Below are 26,964 nucleotides of genomic sequence, written 5' to 3'. Positions count from 1 at the left end.
ACAGATAGGCCAAGGAATGACAGACTGAGTTTAATTTAGATAAATGTGAGGTGCTGCATTTTGGAATGTTGCTGAACAAAGACCTTGGAGTGCAGGTTCGTTGTTCCTTGCAAGTAGAGTTGCAGGTAGATAGGATATGAAGAATGCGTTTGGTATGTTTTCCTTTATTGGTCAGAGTACTGAGTATAGGATTGGGAGGTCATGTTGTGGCTATACAGGACATTTTGTAATAATGCATTCAATTCTGGTCTCCTTGAAAAGATTCAGAAAAGATGTACAAGGAAGTTACCAGGGTTGGAGGATTTGAGATATGGGGAGAGGCTGAATAGGCTGGGGCTGTTTTCTCTGGAGTGTCAGGCTGAGGGGTGACCTCAAAGGTTTATAAAAATCATGAGGGGCATGGATAGGATAAATAGACAAAGTATTTTCCCTGGGGTGGGGTGTCCATAACTAGAGGGCATAGGTTTAGGGGGAGAGGGGAAAGCTATAAAATAGATATAAAGGGCAACTCTTTCACGCAGAGGGTGATGCGTGTTTAGAATGAGCAGCCAGAGGAAGTGGTGAGGCTAGAACAATTGCAGCATTTAAAAGGCACCTGGATGGGTATATGAATAGGAAGGATTTAAAGGGATATGGGCCAAGTGCTGGCAAATGGGACTGGATTATTTTAGGATATCTGGTAGAGTTGGACTTAAGGGTCTGTTTCCGTGCTGTACATCTCTATGGCTAACACTCAAATTTATATTCCTTGTACAGTTCCCCACATGGTTAATGACTTCAGTTGAGTAGGTGGCTCAACAAGGTGTGCTTGGAATAAAGGTCTTCTAGTACTGGTCACCTTCTGATTGGAAAGATGTTGTGAAACTTGAAAGGGTTCAGAAAAGATTTACAAGGATGTTGCCAGAGTTGGAGGATTTGAGCTAGAGCGAGCTGTTGAATAGGATGGCGCTGCTTTCCCTGGAATGTCAGAGGCTGAGGGGTGACCAAGGGACAATTTTTTCACACAGAGGGTGGTATGTATATGGAATGAGCTGCCAGGAAGTGGTGGAGGCTAGTACAATTGTAACATTTAAAAGACATCTGGATAGGTATATGAATAGGAAGGATTTGGAGGGATATGGGCCAGGTGCTGGCAGGTGGGACTAGGTTTGGATTGAGATATCTGGTCGGTGTGAACAAGTTGGACTGAAGGGTCTTCTTCCATGCTGTACATCTCTCTGACTCTAGTATCAAAACGGAGTGGTTTATTTGGCTTTTTTGTGAAATATTCTAAAAATTGATTTCTTAAACTTGAAATGAGATTATATCTTTTGTCTTTAAGATAAAACCACCATAATTTTAATTCATCTTTTTAGTATTACTTTGAATGGAACATAAGGAAAATATATTACCAAAAGATGTACAATATATTACAGCTAAACACAGGTCAGCATTGTCCTTTTGGCCAAATAAAAACACCTTGTTTGTTGCCTACCTGCATATGTTTTTTCCTAAGCCATCGGAGAGTCACAAGAACTACATTGGTGTGAGGCAGCAACACAAGTTTGAAATATTTACAGTCTACTTGAACTTTGCCTTCACTGTTCATTTCCTGTTCGCAAAACAAGTAAATTATCTCACTTGCTACAAAAAGTCAATTATCTTCCAATGTGCATTGTAGCATCCTCCATACATTCACAAAACTGTTTCAGATGAAAAGTTAATTTCTATTTTGTCTAGATAATCAGGTCCATTAGAAGATAACTGCTGAATACTGATATACAATAGGTGCACACTTGTTCTTCCACTAGATTGATTGAGCACTGTAGAGTAAGATTTAAGATGCACACTTTGAACTCAGTTTATGCTTAACACTTTGAAGCAAGGTTACAAGTGCATTGATTTATTTTGCATGTTAACCAAACTCCCCACCAATCCTTGATATCATTAATTGTGGGCAGCAAGGAGCCATGCTTCTTCTCCTAGAACAGCAATTCAGGTAAATGAATGTCTCCCTTTGTCAGAGTGACAGATTGTCATGTTCTTAAAACTCACATCAGCAGACTAGTTCTGGTTAATAATCATATTGCAGGTCAATCTCCAAGATACTTGTATGATTTTATAGAAATGAAAAGATGCACCTCATAAAATCTATGTTTGGACTGATCCTAAGTAAGAATTGACCAATTTAGAATTAAGACCTAGCTTCACATTCAGTATGTGTCAGATTCATGTCCCTGATGCTCCTTTTAATGGTGCCTCACTGCTCTGTGCTCCATTATTTACATTTCTGCAATATTTGGTTCAGGGGAGCTGCTGTGATCTTCTATGAGGAATCCATTTGCATGTTGTTCATAAGATTATGAAAGCTCTGACTCAATCTATGAAGATGTTCTTGCTCAATAGGACAGTCACATCCGAAATATTTTGCAACTCCTACTGCCCATCCTCTTCTGTGGCGTAATTGTCATTGTTCAACTGGCAGGTCCCTCTACCAGACTCCAAGAGTTCTTCATCCTCACTATCTACATCCTCATCCTCATCCTCTTCCTCCAGATCTTGCATGGGCAGACATGTCTTGGAACCTTTGCAGATCTTTAAATGTCTAGTTAAGTGATACTTTGTTAAGTATGCCTTCGAACACTTCTCACAGATGAAATCCCTTCTTCCTTCATGTGAATTGAGATGTTTCTTTAAGTGTGTTGTCCTCCAGAAGAGTTTGTCACAGTTTGGACACTTGATTTGCCTCTCTCTGTACAAAAGCGTAAAAAGAATTATTTTAGAGAAAGTGTTAATTAAAATTCAATGCTTATTTTTGGTAGATACCATGTATGGTGTTATAATATTGAAGTCACAGATCCTTAACCCCTAATCTTTCTCAATGTCTAAACATAGTTTAACAGTTTTTTTTCTTCATTGCAATTTATGGCAACGTACGTGAATGAGCAGTAATGCTTTAAGTGCATTCAAAGCTACACTGGCCCGTTCTAGTCAACAAACGTGGTGACATTAATTTACTGTTTTTGAGATGATCCTAGTATGCTATCAGTTTTGCCTTAGAGACAGATTTAATTCAGGACCATTCCAATGATTTGACTATATAATCTAGGCTGACATCTGTACAGTATTGAAGAAATATTGCTCAGTCACGTGTTATATTTTGGATGAAATATTAAATAAAATCCATATGTTCAGTTCACATAAAAGATCCCATGGTTGTATTTAAAGAAGAGCAAGACAGTTTCCCCAGAGTCTTATAACAATGCTAGAACTCTTTGTTGCTTGCTGCTAAACAGACTTACATTGTTAGAGAATATACAGCCCAGAAATCAGACTCCACTTTTTAAAATCTAAATTCACCCAATGGACTGTGATGGTTCAAGAAGGCAGTCCATCACCACTTCTCAAGGGCAACTTGGGAAGGCCTTGCTAATGACGCCCAAGTCTCATGAAATAACAAAAAAAACCTTTGAACCCTCAAAGTGCCATTGTATCCATTTTTTAAATAATGCAACCGAAACAGCAGCCTTCTCAAATACAGTGTAATCAAGGTTCAACGCAGATTTAGCACAACTTCTTGTTTCATTTCCATCCTTCTAGAAATAAAGCACTTTGTTTGACTTATTTACTAAGGCCTTGCTAATCTGTGGTGCAACATTTAGTTACTAATGGATCCATTTGTTCTTCTACCTAATCTATATTTGCACTTTCCAAATAATGTGACCATACTATTCTCCCAACCAAAATGTGCCACCTTACATTTGTGTGGAACTTCATTAGTCTACTCTGCAATCTTATTGTTGTCCTCAATCTGTAGAAATGCTCCGCACTGAAAACCATCCTCCCAAATCTGGTGTCATTGTAAATGTAGAAATTTTGTTTTTGATTTTAAAGTCCAAATCCTTAATAAAAATTGGGGACAGTAGTCATCCCAGCACTGATCCTTGTAAAACATCACTTCCCATCTTCTGCCACTGAATAAATACATTTTTACTCCCACTCTTGAAGCCAGCTAGCAATTCATTCTGATACTTGTCCCCTGACTCCCCATCCCTAATACTCTATTCATTAGCCTATGATGGAACATCGGAACCAAGGCCTTTTGAAAATCCAGATAAATAATGTCTACTACTGTTTATTATCTCCTCAAACAGTTCAATAAGGTAGCTCAAACAAGATGTTCCCTTCTGAAATCCATTCTAACTGCACAATATTATGTTTCTCATTTTTTAGCTGTTCTGCTGTTTACTCCTTTAGTATGGATTTTTGTTCCCATCTCTGCTTTAAGCTGACTGTTTATATTATTTCTTGGACAAGTTAAATATAGGGAATACACTAGGAATTCACCAGCCATTGCTTTTTTTCTCGCAAATAATTGAAAATGTAACTAGTCATTTGATAGTGCAGAACTTGAGTATTGCTGAAGAGAAAGTTTTTCATCTCAGGACAATTCACAAGAAATACCAGTGTAGAGAGAAATCAACATTTGTACTGTATGACAGGAGAATGCTGATTGATAGAAAAGTGGACTAATTGGCAGGGCCACAGGAAAACCAGTGAAATGACAAGAGGCAGTCCCACACTGCTAATACGTTCGGTATATTGATAAGCTTCTTGCTGTTCATGTCACTTATTAAAAGCCATTTACTTAAACTGTTGTTATTGGGTTCAGTGAATGTAACTGCATTTGCGATCATCTTAAAATGTAACAATGGAGAATTGAGGAGCAGGAAAATAGACGTTTCGGGCAAAGGCTTTTTATCAGGCTTTTGCACGAAACATCGATTTTCCTGCTCCTCAGATGCTGCCTGACTGCTGTGACTTGACTCTAATCTCCAGCATCTGCAGTACCCACTTTGCCCAATTAGTTAATTGATCCAGCTATAATTACTTAATAATGTGTGCATGATTCTGTCAGAGAGAAGACATTAATTAGTGGGGCGGTACGGTGGCACAGTGGTTAGCACTGCTGCCTCACTGCGCCTGAGACCCGGGTTCAATTCCCGACTCAGGCGACGGACTGTGTGGAGTTTGCACGTTCTCCCCGTGTCTGCGTGGGTTTCCTCCGGGTGCTCCGGTTTCCTCCCACAGTCCTAAGATGTGCGGGTCAGGTTAATTGGCCATGCTAAATTGCCCGTAGTGTTAGGTAAGGGGTAAATGTAGGGGTATGGGTGGGTTGCGCTTCGGCGGGTCGGTGTGGACTTGTTGGGCCGAAGGGCCTGTTTCCACACTGTAAGTAATCTAATCTAATCTTGTGTGACTCATTCCATTAAACCTTCCATTACTACTAACATCACATTTTAATATTTTTAATTTTGTATCATGCAAATTGTTCAGTTAAAACTCTGAATTAGAAAATGTGGTTGTGCAAGGGGCTCATTTCATATCAATACTATGTACATAGAAAGATGTGGAGGTGCCGGTGTTGGACTGGTGTGGACAAAGTTAAAAGTCACACAACACCAGGCTGGAGTCCAACAGGTTTATTTGGAAGGACAAACTTTCAGAGCACCGCTTCTTTGCAAGGTACCTGATGGAAGAGCAGCGCTCTGAAAGCTTGTCCTTCCAAACAAACTTGTTAGACTACAACCTGGTGTTGTGTGATTTTTAACTGCATAGAATGAGACTATACTTAATTTATCTGGGCAGTGTTAAACATTTGTGTTGTAATATGGTAGCTCTGTGAATCTCAATTTGGTTTCCATATGACTTTTGACACTTTCGAGCATAAATATTGCACTTGCTGGCCAGCATTTTCCAATGCTCCAACCTTACAGCAATGCTGAAAAGGGGGATTATATTCAATGAGGTATGTATTTATAATTGGATTGACACACTAGATTCTGCAAATAAACTTAGCAAATACTCAGTACTAACAAGAAAACAAAAGAGCCAGAACAGCTAATGGATGACTTACTGTGTATGGGTCAACATGTGCTGCCGTAGGTCCTGCCGCCGCATGAACATTTTCTCACAATAATCACATTTCAGGTTCTTCTCTCCTGTGTGGATTATCATGTGAGAGGCCAGGTGAGCCTTCTGAGTAAAAGACTTGTCACACATTTCACAGCGGTAGTTTTTCTGACCTGAAAGCAAATGTAAACACATGCATATTTATTTTTAAAACAGGATAATTCACTGCTTTACATTTATTTGCATTAATATCCTAATACTGTTCTTATGTCAAAACACCCAATATTGTTATGATAGTTGTTCCAGGATTTTGACCTGTTACAAGCAGCAGCAGTTTTCTTTTCTGTCTACTCTGTACAAGGAGTTCATCATTTTGAAAGCACCTATCAAATCTCCTCTTAGTCTTTTCCTCTCCAAGGAACACCAAATTCTCAGTCTCAAATTCTCCAATCGTTCCTCATAACATAAATGTTACATCCCTGGAATCATTCTCATGAACCTCTCCTGGAGTCTTAGTGATGCATTTACATCTTTCCTATAATATGGCACCCAGACCTCTACACAATACTCCAGCTAAGATCTAATCGTGTCCTATAAAAGTTTACTGTCACTTTCCTGCTCTTCCATGCTATACCTCAGTAAGGAACTGCAAAATACTGTATGCTTTAACAGCTCTACCTATCCTGTCACCTTTTATGATTTACATGGCCAGGTATCTGTCTTCTGTATATCCTTTAGTTTATACTATCACTTTGCATTTCTCTGCAACAAAATTTATCTGCCACCTATCCATCAGCTCCCATCAATTTATCAATATCCATTAGATGTCACCTCATGACTGTTCTGGGCTATTTCCCTTACTACTCTGCAGAACACAACTCCCTGAAGTCTCCTTTGGTCTGTCTCCTCCACATTCCCTTGAGGCAATTTCTCCCTTGTAACCTCTTTCCCCCAACCATAACGAGTCAGAAGTCAGGCAGTGTGCGCCTCACAATCTCACTGTTCCCTACTCCTCTAGCTATGACTATTTTGCATCTAAACTTGCTGCGGAAAAGCTCTACAGGCTAATGTGAGAGAGAAACAGCCTGTGTTTAAACGAGCAGCTCCTAGCAAAATTTACCACTCTGCTTACAGTACCCTGTAGAAAATTGCTACACCCGTTCAACAGAAAGTTCGCATTATCCAAATAGCATCTACATTTCGTCAACTGTGTTATAGCTAATTCATGTTGATGAAGTGCGCATTATACCAGAAATACCTGTATTTAGCACCAGATTCCCAGTGATATTTTGTCTCAGTTACAGAGTGGGCTTATATTTACGTAAAAAATTCAGATTCTTTCAACCTACACATTAAGTTCAATAGTATCATGAAGTACTGGATTTTTTTTAGTAGTAAAATAGGACAAATATACTTAACCTTTGTGCTTTTGTTGTTCTAGTAACGGAAACATATTGCAAAAAATGCTTAATGTGTTGGAAATACGGTTCCTGAAGAGAATAGGGAGAGTGCTAGAAAAGTGGAGGGTTGCTAATGTAGTGCCTTTATTTAAGAAAGGTGGTAAGGAAAAACTAGGGAACTATAGACCAGTGAGCGTGACATCAGCGGCAAGTACGTTGTTGGAGGGGATTCTGAGGGACAGAATTTACATGTATTTGGAAAGGAGGAGAAAGTGAGACTGCAGATGCTGGAGGTTGACTATCCCTAACCAGTCCTTGCCTTTCCAAATACATGTCAAAACATGTGGTGCTGGAAAAGCACAGCCAGTCAGGCAGCAACTGAGAATCAGGAGAGTCGATGTTTCGAGCTTATACCTGATAATGAAGAGCTTATGCTCCTCAGTTGCTGCCTGACTGGCTGTGCTTTTCCAGCACCACACTTTTTGACATGTATTTGGAAAGGTAAGGACTGGTTAGGGATAGTCAACATAGCTTTGTGCATGGGAAATCATGTCACACGAACTTGATTGAGTTTTTTTTGAAGAGTTCTCAAAGAAGATTGCTGAAGGCAGATTAGTAGATGTTATCTCAGGCATTTGACAAGGTTCTGCATGGTAGACTGGTTAGCAAGGTTAGATCACATGGAAACCGGGGAGCTAGACAACTTGATACAAAATTGGCTTGAAGTAGGAGACAGAGGGTGGTGGCAGAGGATTGTTTTAGGATTGGAGGCCTGTACTAGTGGCATGTCGCAAGGATCGAAGCTGGGTCCACTGCTTTTCATCATTATATAAACGATTTGAATGTGAAGATAGGAAATTTGCAGATGACACCAAAATTGGTGGTGTAGTGGACAGTGAATCTCAAAAGTACAATGGGATCTTGATCAAACGAGCCAAGGAGTGGCAGGTGCTGTTTAATTTAGGTAAGAATGAGGTGTTGCATTTTGATCAGGCAAACCAGTGCAGGACTTTCACAATTAATGGCAGGTCCCTAGGGAGTGTTGCTGAACAAAGACCTAGGGGTCCAGTTATATAGTTTCTTGAGAGTGAAGTCAAAGGTAGACAGGATGGTGAAGAAGGCAGTTGACACACTTGTCTTCATTGGTCAGTGCATTAATTATAGGAGTTGGGATGTCATGTTGAAGCTGTACAGGACATTGGTGAGGCCAGTTTTAAAATACTGTGTTCAATTCTTGTCTCCCTGGTATAAGAAAAATGTTGTTAAACTTGAAAATATTCAGAAAAGATTTACAAGAACTTTGCAAGGACTGCAGGGTTTGAGATATATGGAGGGGCTGAATAGGCTGAGGAAATTTTCTCTGGCATGTTGGAGACTGAGGGCTGACCTTCTAGAGATTTATAAAACCATGACCTTGGATAGGGTGAATAGCCAAGGTCTTCTTCCAAGGGGAGGGGAGACCAAAACTAGAGGGCAAATGTTTAAAGTGATGGGGGCAAAATTTAAAAGGGACTCGAGGGGTAACTTTTTCACACAGAGGGTGATGCACATCTGAAATCAGTTGGCAGAGGAGGTGCTGGAGACAGGTACAATTACAACATTTTAAAGATTTCTGGATGGGTACATGAATAGGAAAGGTTTTAGAGGGAAATGGGCCAAATACTGGCATAAGACAAGATCAGATTAGGATATCCAGTTGGCACAGATGAGTTGGACCAAAGGATCTGTTTCTGCACTGTATAACTCTATGCTACACTGCTCAGAGATATATTGAGCGAAAACTGAATCTTGTAAACTTACCTGTGTGAATTTTCAGGTGAGTTCGGAGATTGCTGGGGTCACTGAAAGCCTTGCTGCAGAACTCACACTTGTGTGGTTTCATCCCCATATGTCCCATCATGTGAACATTTAGTTTGGTAGAAGAGGTGAATGCTCTTGGACAGATGGAACACTTCCACTTCCTTTCCCGACTCTGTCCATGACTGCTTAGATGTGACTTCAGCTCACTGTATGTACCATATGCCTTGCCACAGTGACACATGTGTACATTTGGATGCTCTGGAACTCCTTCAACAAAATATATACACAAAGATACACATTTCATTCCTCAATTGGTCAGTAGGTGCATATCAAGTTCTGAAATAGAGCTATAGATGCAATGAATGTTTCTGTAACAATACAGAAGGTGCGACATCGTGGCTTAGTGGCTAGCACTGCAGTCTCACAGCGCCAGGGACCCGGGTTCAATTCCAGCCTTGGGTGCCCGTCTGTTTAGAGTTGCACATGTCTGTGGTTCCTCTAGGTGCTCCGCTTTCCTCCAATAGTCCAAAGATGTGTAGACTAGGTGAATTGGCCATGCTAAATTCCCCATCGTTTTCAGGGATATGTAGGTTAGGGGCATTACTCAGGGGTAAATATGGGATAGGAGGGGAATGGGTTGGTATGGACTTGTGGGATGAAGAACCTGTTTTCACATGGTAGTATTCTACAACAAGAAATAACTGCAGTTGTAGGTCTCTTGTCAGTGCAATTATCTATCGAACTAAGTCTTCAATGATATTCAATTACCCAGCCTCCATAGCTCTCTGTAGTAGAGAATGTTTGAAAGCTAACCACCCTCTGAGAAGAAATCTTTATCAACTTAAATGGAAGATCGGTATATTTAAACTGAGAATCCTATTTCTAGATTTCCCCCAAAAACCACCCTCTCAGCATTTACTACACCAAGCTCCTTCAAAATCTCTTTATTTTGAAAAGTTCACCTCTTGTTCTTCAATAATCTACTGAGTAAATATCAACATGGTCAACATTACATGGTAAAAAAACCCTTAATTTCAGTAGTTAACTTTCTCTGAATCGTCTCCACCAAAGTATACTCCTGAAATAAGAGGAGTAAAAGTGCAGGAGTGCCTGGTACAGTTTAGCAGGACTTTGCATTTCCGTGCTTTATCCCTTTGCAATAAAGACCAAGATTCCATTTGCCTTCCTAGTTACTTGCCGAAGCTGCATGGTTACTTTTTGTCATTCATATATAATGAGACCCAGATCTCAACTACAACATTCTGCAGTCTCTCTTCATTTAATTAAATTTCTACTCAACACTCTTCCAACTACAGCAACAATCCTTTCTCCTTTCCCTAAAATTTGGCAAATGGTGTGTAATTTAGGAAAGTGTAAGAACTTTTTAACTCTTACTGCCACCTTAAATTACAGCAAACCAATTGAAGATAACTCCAGGTACTGGTCTCCCACAATGCACATATATCTGAACTTCCTGAGGTAGTAGAGCACATAAAAAAGGAATCTCCATACAATAGCATACATTTTCACAAATGAATTTAATAGATAGCTTTATAACTCAAGTAGATATTTCAAAGAGAATCAGAATTGTGAAGACAGTATCGGTTTCTAATTGCTAGAGACCCAAGCTGTTTTGCTGCATGCAACAAAGGCAAGTAGTCAGTAACAAATGTTGACATAATCATGTTTCAGGTTTTGCAATTGTTGTTAAGTTGAATTTCCTAGCTTTGGTATGAACTGAGACAGAAAATAAAGATTAACAAATTAACAGGAAAGAGCATACTGAACACAAAACAAATCAGAATAAATGGACAGTAAATATTTTTAAACATACAAGTCATGCCCACACTTTCTCTGTCTTCAGTCTAGAGACTTTGAAAAATTATCCTCTGTTTCTACTCATGCAGATTTTTGAGTGGGAACACAGACAAAATAGCTGCCGACTCCCAGATCACTTGCTTTTTGGATATCCAAGTGTATATAATCACATTCCATGGGGCTCTTGTGACACAGTGGTAGTGTCCCTGCCTCTGGGCCAGGTGACTCAGGTTCAAGTCCCATATACTCCAGTGGTATGTAATACCATCTCTGAATGAGTAGATTAGAAAATATCTACAACCACGTTCCATGCAATCCCATTACACTGTCCTGAGAAGCCTGATAAGGGACCAAATGAAGAGATTTCAGCCTTGCTACAGAGCACAGATAATAACGTCTGGTTATTGCATTTTGAATTATCCAGAGTAATTAACTAAATTTAAAACAAATTAATGGTAAGACTGAGAGTACCACTTACCAAGTTGCCTTGCATAGTCCCTGGTATAGTAAAAAAGTAGCTCATGGTTCGGAGGAATCTCTTTGGATGTACAGAAATAAATCTTCCCATTGTGAGGATAGGCTACTAGGTTTTGCTCCTCCCGTGTCCTACAGGAGATGTAATAATTGTTACAGACTTAAATATTGTAAGTTTTAAAAACCGTCCAAATCACCACGTCATACTTTCTGCCACTTTCCTCACACTGGCAGAATAAGCAGGCACTAATTTTTGGCCTTTTTGTCGCATATTAGCAGAGATCTATGCAAATAATGTTGAGAATGGAACATTTTCTTTGCTAAATATAATTTAAGCATATGAGCAATAAACTTATGAGTTTTGCACAAGCAAGCTGTAACCTGCTGTCAGTATTTTATCTTTTGTGATATCTACATTGCATATGTCCTTACAATATACTCACCTCGCCCTGTGTACAAACATCATCCAGTTACAGATATTCTCATCTGCTGTCACTATCAGAAATTCCAAAACATAATTGCAAAATATCTGAATAAAAAAAAAACACAATTCCATCATATGGTAAAATACATTGGGACTGTAACAGGAAATAGATAAAGAAGGAGACTTGAAAAATGTTAAGAGGAAATTAGTCTAATAAAGATTTATAAAATATATTACAGCACAGGTCATTCTGCTTACACACACATTCCATAGTGTCATAGAGATGTACAGCATGGAAACAGACCCTTCGGTTCAACCCGTCCATCCTGACCAGATATCCCAATCTAATCTAGTCCCACCTGCCAGCATCCGGCCCATATCCCTCCAAACCCTTTCTATTCATACATCCATCCAAATGCCTCTTAAATGTTGCAATTGTACCAGCCTCCACCACTTCCTCTGGCAACTCATTCCATATAGGTACCACCCTGTGTGTGAAAAAGTTGCCCCATAGGTCTCTTTTATATCTTTCCCCTCTTACCCTAACCTATGTCCTCTAGTTCTGGACTCCCCAACCCCAGGGAAAAGACTTTGCTTATTTACCCTATCCATGCCCCTCAATTTTGTAAACCTCTATAAGGTCACCCCTCAACCCCAGACGCTCCACAGAAACCAGCCCCAGCCCATTCAGCCTCTCCCTATAGCTCAAATCCTCCAACCCTGGGCAACATCCTTGTAAATCTTTTCGGAACCCTTTCAAGTTTCACAACATCTTTCCAGTAGGAAGGAGACCAGAATTGCATGCAATATTCCAACAATAGCCTAACCAATGTCCTGTACAGCCTCAACATGACCTCCCAACTCCTGTACTCAATACTCTAACCAATAAAGGAAAGCATACCAAATACCTTCTTAACTATCCTATCTACCTGCAACTCCACTTTCAAGGACCTATGAATCTGCACTCCAAGGTCTCTTTGTTCAGCAACACTCCCTAGGACCTTACCATTAAATGTATAAGTCCTGCTAAGATTTGCTTTCCCAAAATGCATCACCTCGCATTTATCTGAAGTAAACTTCATCTGCCACTTCTCAGCCCATTGGCCCATCTGGTCAAGATCCTGTTGTAATCTGAGGTAACCCTCTTCGCTGTCCACTACACCTCCAATTTTGGTGTCATCTGCAAACTTACTAACTGTACCTATTGTGTTCGCATCCAAATCATTTATGTAAACGACTAAAAGTAGAGGACCCAGCACCGATCCTCACTCAAACTGTCTGTAACGTGATTGACAAATAGGGAACAGTGTTCCTAAAGCGTGAACTTTTAAAACCATGTGTTGACTGTAGTATGATTGTATTGCCAACACTAAGTGCTATTTTTATATAGTTATAGAATCATACCTTCAAAGAACTACCCGCATTACAATTCTCAAACTGCCACCATCGTATTACAATATCTATGTTGTGATAGATATCTAAATGAGGAGCATTCAGTCCATCTATCGCATCCTTGTCCAGATGTTTGATTCCCTAAGCTTTTGAAATTCCCTGAACTCATCACGTTTAAATGAACAGTTTTTTTTTTACACCAGACCATTCTAGAATTGCTATCAAATGGTTCCAGGCATCAAGCTTTATTTTGTTTTGCCCCTTATTGTTTCTCATGTGCCTCAGTTCATGAAATGACTGCAGTGCTCAATCAGATGGTCTGACGAGAGTACAACAGATCTTCAAGAGAAATGCCTCAGAGTGCGTTCTGCTAATCTGCCAACAGATTTCAGCATTTTATGAGCTAGGTAAACACAGTTCTATAATAAGTCAAATCATAAAAGCACCCTGATCTCTCTGATTTTCTTTCCTAGTTAATTCAGTGAATGTGCAAGATGTAGTACACGGGCCTTGCTTAACTGAGATCACATGTCAAACAACTGTCTGTATTATTTAGTTTATAATGAATCATATATTAAACTGGATACAATTACATTTCCAATTAGTTGCATATCCCAGTGGCTAATGCATCACACAAGACTCTGTTGGGCATGTTATTGTGTTCCTTTCCATTCACCCTGCAACCTCTACTATCTAGAGTTAAAATAGTATTAAAAACTCAAGTACAAGGTTTGATTTTATGATATATATCAGTCATACTAACCTTCCAGATATTAGTGTTGCTTTTGTTCGTCCAATCAGCAACTTCCAACAAGTTAATCTCTTCTCCAATCAGAGGTCCAAAACAAGTGCGTATGGGAATTGTTTCTTGACTCCACACACCTGCCAGAGATCAGACCCAGTGAATAAGGCTGCGGCAGAGTCTGCAAAGAGATCCAGTGACTGAGGCAGTCTGGGTCAACAGACGCATTTGGGCAAACATTATTAGTGCTACCAGTAGGTTTTCTGATTCCAATGGGGTGGGTGCAGGTTGTTTGGTCGAGAGGGCTACAGAATTAGGAGGTAGCACCAATTAAGTTAGTAGGCACAAATTAGCCACGGAAGGGGCAGGATGGAGGGAAGGAACAGCTGTGATTGGTTATTTAGATGGAAATGCCATTTGTTTGGCTTTGGAAAGGGGTAATTATTTTGGACCATATAAATGGGGTACAAACAGCACTTGTGGTGCAGTGGTAATGTCCATAATTTGGACCAGCAGGTCCTGGGTTTAAATTCCACATGCTCCAAATGTGTTTAATAGCATTTTTGAACAAGTTGATTAGAAAATATCTACAAGATGCTACAATTAGATTTAGGGCATGTCAGAGGACCCTAAAGAAGACACATTTTAAAATTATGCCACACGAAGGATATCCATGAAAACTAAAGGAAAATGTATCAAACCTTTTCAAAGTAAACAAAGACAGAAACACATTTCGGGAAATTAAAAGCACAGCAGACAGCTTAAGTTTAATTCCACTGTAGCCAACACAATGACTTTTCAGTCTAAGCTATTCCAGAAGGTTCTCAAAAGAATCCTTAAGATAATAACATCCCTCTCTAAATAGGTAGACCATACAATGAGATAAAACCAACATCTGCCTACCAACATCTTCTCCCGTGATGGACTGTCTGAGGCTTAGCTGTTTTGGAATTGACAGTCGGGCTCGGCTGCTGACTGGTGTGTCTGGTATAAAAGTTACTGCCCCATGTTCAGGACAGTCAGCAGGATAGGCACGGTCACATACAGTACACCCTGAAGGATAGTGAAAAAAAAACTTATATATCAAAAGATGTACATTTTCATCACTGGCTGTTGAAGCTGCTTTTACATTAGTCTTCACCTGTCAGCTCCCAGATCTGGTACAATCTGCAGCAATCAAGATAAATATACCAGATTTTTTAAAAAAACACAGCTGGTGAAAAGGCTGCATTCTGGTGGTGATTAAAACGTCATACCTAGTCTACATTTGAATACAATGGTGAATCCCACAGTGTGGCCAATTTGTTGAAGGCCTGCAAAATAAGTTCAGGAGAATGGTGTAATTAGATTAGATTCCCTACAGTGTGGAAACAGGCCCTTTGGCCCAACAAGTCCACACCAACCCTCCAAAGAGTAACCCACCCAGTCCCATTTCCCTCTGACTAACGCACCTAACACTATGGGCAATTTAGCATGGCCAATTCACCTGACCTGCACATCTTTTGGACTGTGGGAGGAAACCGGAGCACTCGGAAGAAATCCATGCAGACACGGGGAGAATGTGCAAACTCCACACAGACAATCGTTCAAGGCTGGAATCAAACCTGGGACCCTGGTGCTGTGAGGCAGCAGTGCTAACCACTGAGCCACCGTTCCACCTCGCTCAGCCTCTTAAGATCCAGGCTATAATGTAAAAGCAGCTGAAGCATTATTAAAAAATATTTTCTGCCATTGAACAAACATATCCAAAATTTAAGGAAGATTGCCATATGATGACAATATGAGCTCTCTAACTATGAGTCGTCAGCTTGTGACACTTATTAAAAACATCACTTTGGTTTCTGAATGAACGGGCAGATTTCACATTTCCAAAAGCTAAATAAAACAAATTAACAATGGATCAACTCAACCAATGTAAGTACTATAGCAAAGAGTATCAAACCAAAATAAAAGTCACGGCTTCAACTACCAGTTATACAGTTGGCTGAATTTTTTTTGGCAAAGTCTGATTTGCATCACATCTTTTGGAGGGATTGTTGTTACAAATCCCAGTGAGATTTCTCACTCTTATCAAAAGTGCATCATTAATTATCTACCACACTCTATGGCATCTCTCTCATTCAATTTTATTCCCATCTTGCCATTTGCCAGAATGATTCGCTACTCTCTGGATATCTATTGAAACACTAGCATATCTCATGCCTGCATCACTTCAGAAGTCCATTGTGCACCTGGACAAGCACAATGACTTTGGAGCTGCCCTACACAGTTTCTGCCCAGATATAGCAGACAGGGCAAACTTGTGCTCCACTTTACAGATTGGCTTGAATGTTCTGCCCTATCTCATCCAACAGATGTGGGAAGATCTCCACCTGCAAAAATAGCAATGGAGGCCACAACACCACACAATACCTGCCTGGTCAGAGGTTGCCACCCAGGGCAGTGCAGTCTCAACTGTCTGGAGGAATGAACAGCAGTGTAGGAAGAATGTCAATGACATTCTCCACTCAGCCTGCATCAGTGCCACATCTGACTCTTTGATAACTAAAACTTATTATCTCAGCTTCTTACCTAGCTCCCACCGAAACTCATGCTGTACCATTCTCACTATTGCTTGCAATATCTTCCCTCACTTGCTGTCACCTACATTCCCTTTAATATTACCTGCTCCTGCTGCTGTTTGGACCTCCTTGGTCCAAGGCCACAACACACTGCATGGCCTATGTGCTGCTGACTTATTCACTCAGAACACTTCCTCCATCTACACCCAAAATAGTAGCTGTGCCTCCCTCTTTCAACTCCTTTAATAACAGCCTCTCTCTCTCATTTCAGGAAGAAAGTAATTCCCATGAGGCAGAGAGTCAAGATGGGTGGTGGGACTCTTGACTGTCACTGATTGACTGACCGTGTCTAAACCCTGGACTGGTACTGAAGCATGACCTTGATTTAGTGCACCATGACCCCTGAGGCTATCTTCTCTGCTCTGACTGAGGACTGCTGATAAACATAACAACCTTTTTGGTTTTGTGTTGTGCTAAATAGCAAGACAAGGCAGGGATACTGGGAGCAAATAAACTTGGCCAGAGATACACCTGGTCCAATCTGGTGCTTGTCCAGGAGTGTACAGCATTTTTGCAGCAACATTACTGTGATAGTTGCTGGTGCAGCCTCAAATCAACCCAAAAGTGGTACCACTGGGTGAAATAGGCATTAGAAATATGCTGAAATTAACTGCTTTACTGTTTTTATCTATAAAGCCATAGAGAGCATCAGTCATGCAGTACGTTAACAAAGAGACATTTTATCTTCAGGACTCAAAAGTTAAAAGTTTCATTCTATAAATATTAATGTTAACAAACAATCATTACTTACAAATCGTAAAGGAATCTGCCAGATTCTCTTTATTGGAGCAGGAATCCTCCATTTGTAGAGATCCTGACACAAATGAAAGGTTTTCTGAGGACCCATCTACCTGATTGGTCCTCATGGAGACCTCTGTTGTAATAGTGGAAACAGAAACTCTGTCCAGTCCCACATTGGATCCATGAAGAGACACTGACTCAAGTGAAGGCAGTGAGTGAGAAGATGAAAGTGCCACTCCTACTGGATTTGGATTTATTGTAGCAGCATGGATGGAGTCACTCAGAGAATTCTCTGGCATGTTGTTTACCCGACCAGTTATTTGTTCTGGTTCCATGACAACTGGTAACTCTATTGCATTAGCATGTATTGGAATTATTGTATTCTGCCCTACTGCCTCTGCTTCCAAATTATTCCCCACGGAGTCCACAGTTATTGTTTCATGGTTTCTGGAGCCAGAAGACAATGCCTGTGGCTTTCCTGTTACACCATTCATAGTCAAATCTTCACTCATCCCTTCTGTCGAGATGGGACTATTAACTCTAGAAACTGTTTCCATGGAGATGTTAGCATTCAGTGGAACTTCCTGGTTGTTGCTCTGATGCAGATTCTGGGAGTTGTGAGTGCCTACATGTCTCGAGTCAATGGAAACGATGCTGGACTCCAAGCCCACAGCACCATTAGGTTCATAATGATCAAGGGTAGGTGGGTTGCTAGAAACAGGCAGTGCAGGGTTTCCATCCACACTGATAGCGCTAGAATGGATGTACTGGGGAGGTGGTCTGTCAGCCAAGTAAGACAAAATACCTACAGCAAATAACAAATGTAAATTAATGATAAAGTAATAAACATTAATTTCATATTAAAACATTATACTTCTCTTCATTATCGAGGCAAGGTACAAGAAGATAATAGCAGAACGTGGAGTGTTAACACCATTTCTTGGGCAGGAACAGGGCTTTTCATCTCAATGTGAATATGCAAAGTGACAACAACCTGAATCTTTTTGTTGTTCAGTTGCCCAAACGTTGGGGCATGTATTGAAGGAATACACAATACATTTCTGGCAAGATGTTTAGAACTTTAGAAAAAAGCAAACACTAAACAGTTCCCTGTTGTTGCGAGATCTTTACTCACCCGGGAGAATGTGCCGAAAGTAGCTGTTCTCCAAATGTGGATATGGAGGAGGTGGCAAAGTATAATTCCGCTCTGGAATACTGCACATTACTCCACGTTCTCCAATACTCATTGGAAGCATTAATGAAAGAGCTGATGGGAGGGAGCCTAAGGAAGGACTAAGGTTCGGTATTGCCACCGGCATTCCTGTGATTTAAACACCAAGAAGTCAAATGAAATATTCAAGCATATACCAAACATCTTTCATATATGCTGCACAGCACATTATGTTTTGCTCAAATAAGTAAAAGTTAACTGCTACAAGCACAAAGAATAGTGGAAAAACTCAGTAGGTCTGAGATAGAAAGAATTAATATTTCAAGTCGGGGAGTATGACTTCTTCAGAACTGAAATGTTGGATAATTTTTTTAATACTTTTGACAGAGGCAGAGAAGCAAGGTGGAAGATGGTGGATATGCCTAGTGCAAAAGAGAAAAGGAGTTGTTAATAATGGTGAAGAGAAAGAAATTTAAAATGGGTGTGAAAGAGAGAGAATGGATTTTCCTATGAACAGCAAAATAGGCAAGTCACAAAGAACACAAGGCTTTTGGACAATGGGGAAGAGAGAATGTAAGAAAAATGGAGGACAGACATAAGGCAGTCACTTTCTGAAGTTATGAAATTCAAAATCAAGACATGGAGGCTATACAGTGCTTAAGCAGAAAAATGAGGTGTTGTTCTTCAAACTTGAGTTGCACCTTGTTGGAAATTTGCAGCCAGCCCACGACAGAAGTGTTAGCAATATCAGCAAAGTGGTTTATTGAAATAGCAAGCAACTGGAAGGCCTTGATCTTTCCTACAGACAAAAAGGGCGGTGCTCCACAAAGCAGTCACCCAGTCAACATTTGGTCTCAACAATGTAAAAGAAATTGCATCAGAAGCAGGATATTGTAAGCAGTAGATTGCTGTCCCTCCTAATAATCATCATATATACCATTCTTGTGCATATTTGATGCACTCTGATAGTATATTCAGTACATGACTATATGGTTTTTATAGAAAGCAAGGTGAAAAGCAGAATTAGATCCTTAAATACCAGTAAATTTGCTGAACACAATGTTATGGAAAATAATTTGGCATGTTTGACTATACAGTGACCCTGATTATGATTTTGCCCTATACGAATTACATGTAAATTCACACTACTACATGAGCTTTTCAACAATTAGCTGAAAACAAAGACATCAAAGCATTCTCATTACAATGCATCATAATGTGATAAATTAAGAAACCTGAGAAAATCAAATTACCTATCAGTATCTGGTTAAAATGTAATTTATTGTTCACTTACCACTTACTCTAATCACCTAACCAGAACTTAGTCTGTCCTCTTACTCCTCTGGTACTGTCACTTGGTTTAGAATCTCATCTTCCACCTTTGCTTCTTATTTTGTATCTTGTTTTTCTACTGCCCAGTTTCAAGTGCCATTCCTCCAACCAACTTTCTACTCTGCTGCGATATCAAAACCATAATTTTCAGCTTACAACCTAGCAAAGATAGATGAATTTATTCTCTCCACAGTCATCCATCTGATAATGGGAAGGTCATGAGAAACAAAGATAGGAGCAGACCATTTTGCCTGTCATTTCTTCTCTGCAACTCAATAACAGCATGACTGATCTGATTGTGGCTTTAATCCTATTTTCCAGCCTATCCCCATTACTCTTGACTTCCTTGTAGATCAACAACCTAACTCAGCCTTGAAAGGGGGAAAAAAATCAATGAATTAATAAATCTAAAATATAAATAGACATAAAAGCCAGTCTCAATAATGACAACCATGAAATGTTATACTAATACCCAATCTGTTCCCTTATTTCCTTTAGGGAAGGAAATCTGCTCTCCTCCCCTGATCTGGCATTCATGTGATTCTAGACCCACATTGTGTGGTTCATTCTTAAATGCCCAAGGAAGTGTCCTAGAAGACCATTCAGTTCAAAGAAATTAGGGATTAGAAACAATCCTGGCTTTGGAAGTGATGTCCACATTGGAATAAATAAAATATACATAGAGCCTTCATTGCTGTCTCTGAAAGAAATTTCCAAAGATTAACAAACCTCCAAGAGAAATTTCATCTAATCTCTGTTAAATGGGAGACTGGTTCTGGATTCCCCCAAGAGAGGACACAATCTTGCGGCATCCATCCCATAATGGCCTCTCAGAATCTGATATGTCTAAATAAGATCACCTCACCTGTACAGTGTATAAGTGTAGCAAAACTATCCTACTTCCATATTCCATTCCCCTCACAATAAATGACAACATTCTATTTGCCTTCTGGATAATTTGTTGCAGCTGCATACTAAAACTTATGTTCCAAGATTTCCAGATCCATCTGTAACACAGTTCTGTGATTTTTAAAAAATTTAAATAATGTACTACATTTCTATTCTTCTTGTCAAAGTTGGCAAGTTCACACACATTACACTTCATGTGATATTGTTTACCCACTAACAACCTATTCATTGAAGAGTCTTATTATCATCATCACAACTTGCTTTCTTATGTTTGTATCCCCAGCAAATTTGCAGTTGGTGCCTTTATTCATTAATATAGATTGTGAATAGTTGAGGTCACATCACTGATACTTGGGGCCCTCTATGAGTTCCAGTTTGATAGGTTGAAAATGATCCATTTATCCAGGGTTTCTGTCTATTGACTATTCTGTCCATCCGTGCTAATATTATCTTAGATTATGTAGTAAACTTATGCTTCTTCAAAATCCAAATACACATCTATTAGTCCCCCCTTATTTACCCTCTTGCATCCTCAAAGAACTCTATTAAATTTGTTAAACATGATTTCCCTTTCATTCTCGTCTTCTGTTAGTCAGTCCCTGAGTATCAAGGAAGACTTTATTCTACTCCCGTATTGTGTGTTCTCAAGTGATAAAACAGTCCAATCCTGGATCAGCAAACCCTGCCACAGGTGGGGCAGGTGTTGTTTGCTGAAGTGTGCAGGTGGGTTCTGCAGCTTTCAAACATGTCTTCCACTGTTTGAGCTTGGGCTCCATCTGGGCCTGTAAACACACTCAAGATGGTTGGTACCTTTGTTTCTTCTTCGAATTGAGCAGTCTTGAACTCGAGATTCCTATGAGTCAGTGGAGATATTGCATTTGTTTAATGGAGGCTTTGAGGATGTCCTTAAAGTATTTCCTCTGCTGTCCTGATAACTACTTGCCATGATGAAGCTCAGAATAAACAGCTTATTTTGTAAATACTGTACGTATCAGTCTACGTATCCTGTTCAACCCAGATAATTGACTGTAATCAGTGCCTTGATACTGGGGATGTTGGATTAAGACAGCATTCTGATACCAGAGCCCATCATCTCAGCAGATTTCGAGGATTCCATGGAAATATCACTGATGAGGGTTTCTCAATGGATGTCTACCTTGCATTGTCCATGTTTTCAACAGGAGGGCTGGTAACACAGCTGCTCAGTAGACGATGAGCTTGGTGTCAGTTTGAGGTCTTTGTCATTAAATACACTGTTCCTCTGACAGCCAAACACTCGGCTTGGTGCACTGGAAGCCAAGCTGAAATACCTTCCTTTAACAAATCCATGTTCTGTCTGATTCTACTACAATTTTTTAAATTTCTGCTGCTCCTTCCTTAGTTCCAAAAACTTCCCAATAACAAAACCTAAGACTATAATTTCCACTATTCATAAAACTAAATCAAAGAACAGCAAATGCTGGAAATCTGAAACAAAACAGTATTTGCTGGAGAAACTCAGCAGATCTGGCAGCATCTGTGGAGACAAATCAGTGTCAATGTTTCAGGCTCAGTGACCCTTCTTCAATCCATTCTAAACTTCAACTTAGATTTCAATAAAAGCCAAATCCAAATGCAAGTTAAATTAGCAAGAGCCCTAAGGCACAGTAATTTTACAGGCAAAACTCTTACAATCTCGATAATAGGTTTAAGACCATAGGAATCTAACGGTCCAATAAGGCTGACAAAACTTCAATGAAAACAGCATTGAGGTTCTAAAATGGTACTGATCATCCACAAATTCCCAAACTGGTGCTGTCAGCAAGGAGTGTGTGCGTGCATGTATGTGTTTGCGATTGCTAATCCGAACAAAGATTTAGACTTTTATGCATTTGGTAAGGCAAGTACATCTAGGAAGATGATCACAAAAGCTTTATGAGACACTTATAAGTAATAGTAATCCTAAACAAGGAAAATGCAACTGGCACTCTAAGAGATTGATAGGAGACTGGTTAACAGAATGTGTAGGCAGCTGTCTGTTAGCTAGTGGGAAATTTCAGCTATTGCAACATAAAGTTTTTCGGTTTACATCAGCTTTTCATACCTGGAGCTGGGAGAGGGTTGTGGGTGGGTGAACCCATGCCCAGGTGACTTCCTGTGACAGGTAAGGTGCTGCTAACAGATGAAGCATTCAGTTGATCCATCCCCACAGGGCTCAGGTTGATGTCATTCATGCTTAAAAACAGACAATGTTATTAATCAGTGATTGTGGCCTGAGATTAACTGCAGATGTAGCATTCTCTCAACAGAAGTTCATTTCATCAAAATTGCAAAAATTAATACTTAACACATACATAACAAAGACATTTCCTTCCATTAAAAGGAAAGACATCAATTCAATACCACTGCCAAATGTAATTAGTAATAATGGCCACCTCCAACCCACAAATCCAACAAAACAGAATTTCTAGTCCTACTTTACAAACCTGACCATTCTGAAATCAGAGGTTTGATAGTGTAAAATCTGGATAATTCAAATGTTTATACTGTAATGATGTTGACTCTGCACTTCTGAACATCACTAACTTCCTTCACTTATGAGCTAAAGACAATTAATTGATCATAGTTCAATGATCAAATGCCATTTTTTTTTTAAAAATCGCACCATTCTGAACAGTCATATTATAGATTCTTCTGTATTTACTCACCTTCTCACTGTACAACCAATTGTAATATCAAAGAAAGAAAAACATTCAGATACTGCACTGTAGAGAAAATAAGGTGGTTATTTCATACCGTTATGACAAAAGCAGGAATTTACCTGAAGTTATCTCCTGGTTTATCTGACCCCAGAAGGTTTTTGCTGCAGAAGTATCCATCTAGTCCCACTATGAAAAGCAAGAGAATATTAAAGATATGAACTTCAGTATACAGTTTCGAAGACACTTGGACTGTGATAGTATCCCTACCTCTAAATCACGTGGCCTGCATTCAAATCCTACTTGCTTCAGAGGTGTATAACAACATCTCTGAACAGGTTGATTAGAAATTTTGTTTTTCCACTAGTCAAGTTACAACATAAACCACATAAATTTCATGTCCATCTACACCATCGCTCACAAATCCCACTCAATACTAACACAGACACACCCAACCAGAATAATTCTGTAGCCTCAACCCAGTATCAATACAAACCTGCCTTACTATCAAGGTCACATTGCTGCATGGACTATCTTGGTATATATATCATGCTTACTATGTACAAATGCAATGAGCATACATACATCCACAAAACCCATTGAATACTACAGGAACCTAATGGAATGGCACAAACTGTAAGGCTACACCCACTGATCCATTAATAGATACCACACGTTTTTAGTCTGTGGAACATATAAATTGTGCAGATGTTGCATGTCCTGCTAAAAAATGGACAGATCTATGCTAGCCAATTAGTCTTATTAGACATGGCCTGTGCCAGGTGGGTACAAGTCCTGCATAGGGCCTAGTGCAAGCCTGAGCTAGGCACACAGTAGGTGCGGGGACAGGCTGGGCACAGGGTGACAGCAGAAAGTTGCTGGGCACGCAGTGGATTCAGGGACAAGGCCAGGCGCACAGTGGGTGCAAGGAAAGGGCTAGGCACAGGGACAGGGTTGCTGTAGGGACAGGCTGGGCAAAGGGCGTGTAGTCAGGTTATAGGAGAGAAAGCAGTGATGAGTGCCCCCGCGGGTGGGGTCGGCTCAGGTTCCAAGTTGCCCAGACAGGGCTGTCAGTGTCAGGGTGACAAACACTGCTGAACCAGGGATCAATTAGAGCAAATGATGCTCACTGACCCCTGGATAGGCAGCCGGCCCCACTCATCCTAATGTCTGCTGGAAACCAGGCCGGGCCTGGAGCCTGCAGCTTGGGGCCTGGACCCTGAGCCGGAGCCGGAGCCGGAGCCGGGCTCCCCACTGGGCTCCCCCACTCTCCCGGGTTTCTTACTTCGCCTCCTTTCGGGTGTCTTTTTGCGCCGATTGTTTGTCACCTACCCGACAGTCTGCGCAGCCGCACACCCACGGCCCGGCCCGCGGAGCCGCAGTGCGCCTGCGCAGTCCCCACTCCGCCCACAGCTGATCAATGTCAGAAATGAGTCGATTCAGCCCCACACTGTTACACTGAGGCTGCAGGGCAGGGTCAAAGAGGCTGACAAGAGTGTCAAGACATTGGGGAAGCTAAAGAAAAAAAATTCATTTGTTCGATCATATCCTAATGACACAGAGTTCTTTGTCTCCAATTAATTATATCTCTGCATTACCATCATTTTCATGTAAGCAAATTAGGCTTATCAATTTGTGTTCACTAAGAAACTAAATTAAATGGAGCCAACGTGGGGCTTTCAACATACAAGTTTGCAGATGGAAAGGAATAAAATTTTTTTAGCTTTAATAACTATGTAACTAATGAGCCATATGAGTAATTTTAGGGCACAGAATTGCTTGCCATGTAGGAAGAAACCAGCAAAGGAAGTGATCTGGGAGTTCCATCTGAAATTGGAAAAACTATATCCTTGCTTCCAAATTTTCTACAAAGTAAAAGCAAAATCCAATGAATTTCCTGGTGACCATAATTTCTTTCCAGTCCAGCTTGTGTAAGGATCTCCTCTCGAGCATACATGTCCAGAAACTAATTGTGGAAGCAGGAGCTCTAGGTGTAGTTACAGAATGGGAAGATCAGTCCTGCTCTCCCTCAACCTTGTCTCTACAATTAGTAATGATGTCACATATCCATGTGTTAATCAGCACCAATAATCCATCTGCCCTATCCAACATTCCGAGCTACATTACCTCAATTTGTACACTATGCTTTCCTGACAAACTCTGCTTTTCTTCTATATTTGTTTGTGTGTATCCCATTTCACACCTCCAATCTGTACTCCACCACCCTGCCAAATTAGTTTAAACCCCCACCAACAGCACCATCAACCCCCCAGACAAGAATGTTGTCCTGTTTGGGTTCAGATACAACCCATCAGTTTTGTACAGGACCTTCCTTCCCCAGAAAGTGAAACAGGATTCTGAAGCCCTCTCTCCTGTACCAATTGTTCAGCCATGCATTTACTTAGTTATCTGCCTACTCACCAGCACATGGCACCAGAAACAACCTAGAGATTACAGCCTTTGAGATCCTGCTTTACAAAGTGTTGCCTAGCGCCCTAAATTCTTGCTGCAGGGCCTCATACGATCTTTTTCAAAAAGTCAACCAAGGACTTCGGGAAAGAAACTCACTGTTCCCCATGTCTCAGTAATGCTTTTAGAATGAACCTTTTCCCTGTTCTCCACACTATTTTTAACTTACTCCTCCCCCTGTTTCAGCACTGCGTTTAGAATGAATTCTCTCTCCACAATTTATAAACTTGCTGCTCATCACTGTTTGCAATTAATTTTTCCATTCTCCTTAAACTCGCTGTGCCCCCTGTCTCAGCAATGTGTTTAGTATGAATCCTCTCCTTGTTCTCAATACTATTTTTAAACTTGCTGGTGCTCCTCTCTTGGCACTACAGGAGAACAGTTGACTGTGCACCGAAGCTTTTCAATATGATCTCCTTTCCCTGACAACATGATGGGTAGCACCCACAATGATTACACAATATCTAATCCTTTGACATCGAGAGTGGGTCAAACAAAGTTGTATTATGGCACTGACATTCTTTGACATATCCTTCCTTTCGCAGCTATTATATGCCTTCAGATCATCCACTCTCATTCCAGAACTGACAACAAGCTTTGCTTACCTCAGAACCAAGGCAAAGTTGTATCATACTGATGTTAATCAGCATTGATAATGTGATGGAGGTTGTGAGGAGACCTGAACAATATATGCCAGGCAGGAGAAAAATCTGGACAGTTTCCAACTTCATTGTCTCATCATAACCATCTACTGAATAGTTTCCCCCAGTTTACTGAGTCTTTTATCTGTCAGTTTAGCTACTACTTTGTATCTATCTTTATTAATGTTACCAATTGAGTATAAATACTGTGCTATCTTAATGTTTTCATCGGAGTATAACTATTGTGCTACCTTTTTTATAAATCCCATTTATCATTGTGTATATTTGCATATATTTGTCTTTATATAAATGCAGCTCTATATTTCTGACTGGGGCTGATTTCCAGCTCCCTTTCCATTTATCCAGCTCATCTGCGGTCCTCTTCGTACCAAAGCTGAAATCTGATCACTGATTTATGCAATAGTGATGTTATTTCAATCGCCACTATTCAAACGTTTCC

At 40.2% G+C, this 26,964-nt stretch overlaps 1 protein-coding gene across 2 annotated transcripts; it reads right to left on the bottom strand.

Moving 5' to 3' along the window:
* Positions 1–1,332: 1,332 nt before the first annotated feature.
* On the bottom strand, positions 1,333–24,764 carry prdm4 (PR domain containing 4). 2 transcript variants are annotated; one of them, XM_060839859.1, is made up of 12 exons: positions 24,680–24,764; positions 23,517–23,583; positions 22,800–22,930; positions 18,440–18,625; positions 17,315–18,109; positions 14,846–14,995; positions 13,964–14,082; positions 11,828–11,913; positions 11,389–11,516; positions 9,093–9,359; positions 5,897–6,065; positions 1,333–2,731 (listed from the first exon to the last, which is right to left on the bottom strand). In XM_060839859.1, coding segments are annotated over exons 1-12 (2,415 nt in total). In that variant the 5' UTR covers positions 24,681–24,764; the 3' UTR covers positions 1,333–2,415. The 2 variants fall into 2 exon arrangements, with proteins under 2 accessions (XP_060695842.1, XP_060695843.1); XM_060839860.1 differs by having other exon boundaries at positions 24,727–24,754.
* Between the last annotated feature and the right edge of the window lie 2,200 nt (positions 24,765–26,964).

Source organism: Hemiscyllium ocellatum, chromosome 19 (assembly GCF_020745735.1).
Source record: "Hemiscyllium ocellatum isolate sHemOce1 chromosome 19, sHemOce1.pat.X.cur, whole genome shotgun sequence".
NCBI lineage: Eukaryota > Metazoa > Chordata > Chondrichthyes > Orectolobiformes > Hemiscylliidae > Hemiscyllium > Hemiscyllium ocellatum.
This window is presented reverse-complemented; position numbering and strand designations above follow the sequence as displayed.